The sequence below is a fragment of the Anopheles coluzzii genome, chromosome 2 (genome assembly GCF_943734685.1).
Source record: "Anopheles coluzzii chromosome 2, AcolN3, whole genome shotgun sequence".
NCBI lineage: Eukaryota > Metazoa > Arthropoda > Insecta > Diptera > Culicidae > Anopheles > Anopheles coluzzii.
Genome location: NC_064670.1, coordinates 115,996,976 through 116,002,975, shown reverse-complemented (window position 1 = coordinate 116,002,975; position 6,000 = coordinate 115,996,976). Strand labels below are relative to the sequence as shown.

General features: G+C 42.1%; 1 protein-coding gene across 7 annotated transcripts in view; it reads right to left on the bottom strand.

The window, feature by feature from the left end:
- Nucleotides 1–342: 342 nt before the first annotated feature.
- LOC120948522 (ADP-ribosylation factor 6) overlaps nt 343–6,000 on the bottom strand; it is a 35,961-nt gene continuing 30,303 nt past the window's right edge. For all 7 annotated transcript variants that reach the window (XM_040364941.2, XM_049605964.1, XM_040364942.2 and 4 more), the window contains 4 exons: nt 3,898–4,341; nt 3,642–3,797; nt 3,404–3,550; nt 343–2,810 (listed from right to left, as the gene is read on the bottom strand). In XM_040364941.2, coding sequence (XP_040220875.1) covers nt 2,668–2,810; nt 3,404–3,550; nt 3,642–3,797; nt 3,898–3,979 — 528 coding nt within the window. In that variant the 5' untranslated portion in view covers nt 3,980–4,341 and the 3' untranslated portion in view covers nt 343–2,667. The remainder of the gene's footprint in view (nt 2,811–3,403; nt 3,551–3,641; nt 3,798–3,897; nt 4,342–6,000) is intronic.

Genomic DNA, 6,000 nt, shown 5'->3' with positions numbered 1-6,000 from the left:
ATTTGAACCGGTGTATTAAAGCGCTTTTTACTATGCACACTGTTATGTACTTTCCAACTACATAAACGGAATTTCCTATTGAACTTTTTTTTTTAACCTACACACTGTTGTCACGCCAAGAAGACCGGAAAATGAAGGCTAGGATTTTTGTTTAGAATTGTTTGCCGGTGTGGGGGAATTCGTGTGTGTGTCTGCTGGTGTGTCTTTATAGCGTAAATTGTGTCCTTCTGTTTTCCCCCTTTCTTAGCATAACCACAATTTTGTCAAATTTGTTATATTTGATAGCTTTACTAAATCCCTACAAAGCGGTGATCATTGTTGTTCATTGTTACTTTCTCTCTCTCTCTCTCTCTCTATCGCTCATTCTTAACTCCAACGCAGGACTGTTGCCGCGGCTGCTACTGTTACTGCTGCTGCGTATCTCTTTAATTGCAAATACTCTCACACGACGCATTTTGTTGTAACTGTGTATATACAGATTTAAATGAACATTTAACAGCCAGTCAACGGTTCTTTCTGCCCGTTGGTTCGGTCACTTCCACTCCCTTCATGCTTTCCTGCTCTTTGTATGATGTTGATCGTTTCCCATTAGTTCGTGCCTTATGTTTTTCGCCTTACAATAGGGTTTAATTGTCTGTTCTTATGATTACAACACTTTTTACGGGACAGAACCTATTTATGCTATCGATTCTTCGCCCAGCAATTCGTTTCCTAACTCCTTTTTGTTTTTCTTTTGGCAAACACAAGCAACACAAACACGCAAAGCCTATGGGTCGGTGTCTCATACAATTACCACAGTATCCACTCAGTTCTATCAATCCATGTTTGTTTTCTGCTGTGTTCGAGCACTTTGTCGTTGCCTTTCCCGCTGATTTGCTTCCTCTTAAATGTACTTTATCGGCATATGGTTGTGAAACAGTTGTGTAAACGTGATTCCTAGGTTGTGTGGTGTTTTCATTAAGCTTCTCCCTTCAGCTAGTTCTCAATCTCTCCAGAGCAAACTACCTTTTTCTGTTCCAAAATGCAATACAATAAATAATCGACTGCAGCTACTGCTCCTGCACTGTGTGTGTTGGCGCGCAGGCTGTGTTCAATACGTTCCTACACACAGCCGCTTAAAGCTTAATGTGGAACCGATGGGAAGAACGGATGTAGTGTAGAAGGGTGTGCATCGATCTGCGATCGGTTTCGGTGTTGTGTGTAAGCTATATTTCCTTTTTTTTAATGTATTATGAAGATCTGGTTATTATTGTATTTTAATTTTATCTACTTTTTTTTTGTTCATTCTATTTCCTTTATTATGTTTCCTACCACTTTCACAAAAAAGATCATACAAACAAAACATGGAGGAAATTTTAAGAACCATGATTATACGATCTTAACTTGCACTTCTTATCGTAAATGTTCATTCGATGATGATGATGATAATGAATGCTCACCAAAAGCACGTTCGATAGAGGCAAGCAGCAAACATTCCCGCGCATCAGGCGAAATCAACACGGGACGGGAGCGCGGATGAAAAGCGCAAATCTACAACAACTACAGCACGAGTGCGCGCAGCAATTGTGGTTACGAGTTTTGCTTATAGGGAGAAGGAGAAAGAGGAAAACTTCATTCTTTTACTAACATACTGATGCACCCAATCTGCCTGTCGATCGTTCAACGACACAGCACACACACACAACACGGACTCACACGATTTAGAGCTCCTCTAACAAGCATTATATTGAACTATAGCCGCTTACCTTTTTGCTGTTTTCGACTTTTATACATACATATGCGCCCATACATAGCAGTGTGTATGTGTGTATGTATATATAGACAGAGTGAATTTTTGAATGTTTTTTTTCTTTTTTGCTTCTTTTCTCCTATGAACGATGCGAAGCACACAGTCCGCACCATCACTCACCGCCACCGCATGCATTGGGGCGTTCGAACGGAAGATGAGCACACGTTGATCTCCCGATCGTATCAATTCGATCGTCGCATTAGAATTAGATATTTTATATAACCACATTTGTGTTTGTTGCTTCTGCTTACTATTACGGACTGCACAAACACACACACACACGCACACAGCAAGGAGGCCTGGCTGGATGCGACGGTCTTCAACGATCCTTCCTTTCAGCTTCATGTTTGGACAAAGAACATGTGGGAGAAGTTGAAAAACACGTGTTTTTGCTTTTATCTTGCCGTCCGTTTGTCCTAGCAGTGTATCTACTTTTGCAACAATGCCATGTATTGCCGGCACATGGATAGATGGATGGACCTACCAACCTCCCTCTCCCTTCCTCTTGATCTCTAACGCTCTTACGTTTTTATATTCGCTTCCTGATACCATTTATGCTCCGCTATTTGTCCTACTTCGTATGAATAGTAGCGCAGAAACACAAGACCGATCGTCGATGGTGTAAGGAGAAGGAGGATGGCGGGTTGTCGAGACGAGGGAGAAGCTGAAACAGGCGCTGGAGGAGGATTTCATGTGCTTTTCTGCATATGTTTAAATATATATGTATAGATGTGAGCTTGCGCGGGTGTGTGTGTTTTGTGGGATGTTCTTGCTGCTAAGACGGCTTCGCAACAACCACCACAGGGCGCTCAGCAGCAGCAGCAGCAGGTCCGAATGGGTGTAGTGTGCCAGTCCCGTTGCGATGCTTACAATTATTCTCATAATTTGTGGTTGGACGTTAGCCACGTTAGTCCCTCGTACAGACCGTCGCCGGTGGTGGCACAGGAGGGCTGCACGTACCAGTTCCGGTCGCGTATTCGCGTCAGGCCAAGCTTTTCCTGAATTTCGTGAGGTTTCATTGCTGAAAAGGCAAGAGGTAGGGAGGATGGTTAGAATACATTCACAGCAAAGGCAATCAAGCTAATTGGGGGGAGGGATTGATTGGTTGGTTCGTCCGACAATGAAACGCCAATTTTCTTGAGATTGATATCATAATTAGTGCTTTCAATGTGTCCGAAACGATTGTGATCTTCAACTATATCGCACATGAATCGGTTTAGTAATTCGCGTTGTAAAACACTTTGGACAGCTCATCATGAATTGCCAGATTAAGCGGTTGGGTTGGTGCTAAGCGAACCTAAAAGAAAGCGTATCTCGTCACGTAATACACGAAAAGATAGGGCCAAACACCACCCAACCAAAAGTGACCGATAGTGTAATCTAATCGCCATTTGCACTTCATATATTGCACTGGAATTTTCATTCCTCCCCAATACAATACAAAGGCCCGATTGCCAAACAGCGCCTGAAGACACCTGATAGTGATTTCCTGCTCAGCTGGCCGACCTTGTCGAGCTTTGTCTTAACCGCTCGGGAGTATTACTCAACGTGTCGGGCTATAAACCCCTTAAAAGGAACGTTACAATGCAAAGAAAAACAGCCCCACTCGCTCACCTTCTGGCAGGTCTTGCTTGTTTGCAAATATCAGTATGATCGCATCCCGCATCTCGCGATCATTTATTATCCGGTGCAGCTCCTGCCGCGCTTCATCTATCCGGTCGCGGTCCGCACAGTCCACCACGAAAATTAATCCTTGAGTACCTACAACACCGCCAAGTGAATGTTGGAAACAATATTAATATAAAACGATGATCGATAGAAGACAACAACAACACGCGGACAACACACTTACCCGTATAGTAGTGCCTCCATAAGGGTCGGATTTTGTCCTGCCCACCAACGTCCCACACGTTGAATTTGACGTTCTTGTACGTTACGGTTTCGACGTTGAAGCCGACCGTTGGAATTGTGGTTACCGATTGACCTAACTTTAGCTTATACAGTATAGCTGCAACGAAACAAATAAGGAAAGGGGTGTTTTGGCGGTTAGCAAACGAGTCTACTAAACGGTAGAACTATAAAGAATCGTTTCTTCCACTACTACTCACTTGTTTTGCCGGCAGCATCCAGTCCCAGCATCAGAATTCGCATTTCCTTGTTGCCGAAAATTTTCGACAGCAGCTTCCCCATGTTGAGGCGGGCTTTGAACTTTGTTTCTTATCGGATAAGGTTGCCCAGAAGCAGAGGGATGGTACAAAACGGGTGGCCTTTGAGTGTGTGTGTGTGTGGGAGGAGGTGTTGTAGAAACTACCTCCAGACACACACACGGCTCTGCTGGTGCCGCTCTCTGTCTGTGTGTGTTTGATGGCCTGTGGCGCTGCCACACACCGTACGCTTCCTCTTTCTCTTTCTCGGGCCCACGTCGTCTCCCTTTCTCCTGATGTGGTGTGTTCCTCTTAGTGCACCATATTCCAGCGAGATAACGGCGGAGGAGCTGCTCTGTTTGTTGTGCGATGATGCTTAGTAGTTTGTTTGCCGATGTTCAATTCCAGCTGCAAAGACACAAGAAGCGTAGAAGAATGCTGTATTATTGATGGGGGATTGGTCATAGAGACATGCTTTTGAGTGGAAATCGATTTTTAAACAGCATCCGATGTGAAACCACAACCACTGGAGGGGGGGGGGGGGTTATTTGAAAGCCCGAGCACAAGAAAACATTCCAATACCAGACGGTCACATACCACAGCCGGATTCTAATGAATACAAAGGTTAGCTATTGCTCGTGCAACTTAATTAGAGAATGAGCAGAAAAAACGTCATGTGTTTGAGACAGCAGTAGTGGTAGAACAACGAAGATAAATGGCCTGGAATGCAAATTACCAAACAACCAACACCTAATAAATTCCTAATTAGAGAAATTAATTGAGAATGTTCTTTACTCCTTCGAAATAGAATTATTGAGTTTATATTAGTGTTGGGCTCCATACATCTTTCGTAAACATTCATTTATATGAATCTTCAGTGATGGGTGATTGGAATTTCGTATCATTAATCATCAAAGAATGGTAAATCTCCGAAGAATCGTGAGTCTACAAAGAATCATGTATCTACAAAGAAACATGAATCTATAAAGAATCGTGAATCTATAAAGAATCATGAATCTACAAATAATCTTGAATCTCCGAAGAATCGTGAGTCTACCAAGAATCATGAATCTACTAAGAATCGTGAGTCTACAAAATATCATGTATCGACAAAAAAATCATGAATCTACTAAGAATAATGAATCAACAAAGAATCATGACTCTACAAAAAATCTAGAAGCTCCAAACAGGCATAATTTTACAAAGAATGATGTATCTATAATGATTCATGCATATTTAAATCATAAACCTGTAAAGATTCATATAACACGAACAAATATGAGACACGGAAAAGAGGCAGAATTTGCTATAAATCCGCAAAATTATAATAAAACGAGCTCAGAACCACAGCAAAAACCAACTTTAATATCAAATGAGTGCAATGAATCTATAAAGAATCATAAATCAAGAGGTTCGTAAGTCATTGAGATTGTAGTCCAGAATCTTAAGATACTCATGTACTTCCTTACTTCAAAATTCGAGGTTCAAATTCAAAGAATCAGTTTGATATTTTTTTCAGATTCATGAATCTAATTCATAGTTACCCATCACTACATGTTATTGTATATTTTAAACACAATTTCAAACCAAATCTTTAACAAAAAAAAATACACGAGAGTTTAAACAGCTCCTCCCGTAACCGAGTATTCGCTCTTCATTCATAAACGTCTGTCCACTTATAGCCGCCGCCTGCTTCGCTCACCGCGTTAGGGAAATATTTCGATTATTAAGTGTACATTTCGCATCATAATCGCACAAATAATCGCAACGCGGCTAACACGGGGCCAAGTGTCTATCTTTTCCTTCGCTGCTTCATTCTTCGCTGCTCGGAACTGTGGCGACTCAAAGGTTAAAGTCGATTTATGGTATTTACTTCCGTTATCGGAACATCCGCGCTGGGGATGGAAGAGGGGGGAGGGAGCAATGCACCAACGGACACCCTCGAACGATCGAACGCAGGGCGAAGGAAGCACACTCACACACACACACATTATTACCCCTCGACATAATTGCGCTCATATTTTGTGTCCGTAAAAATAAATATTTTATCTTGCAAGATTCCGTTTT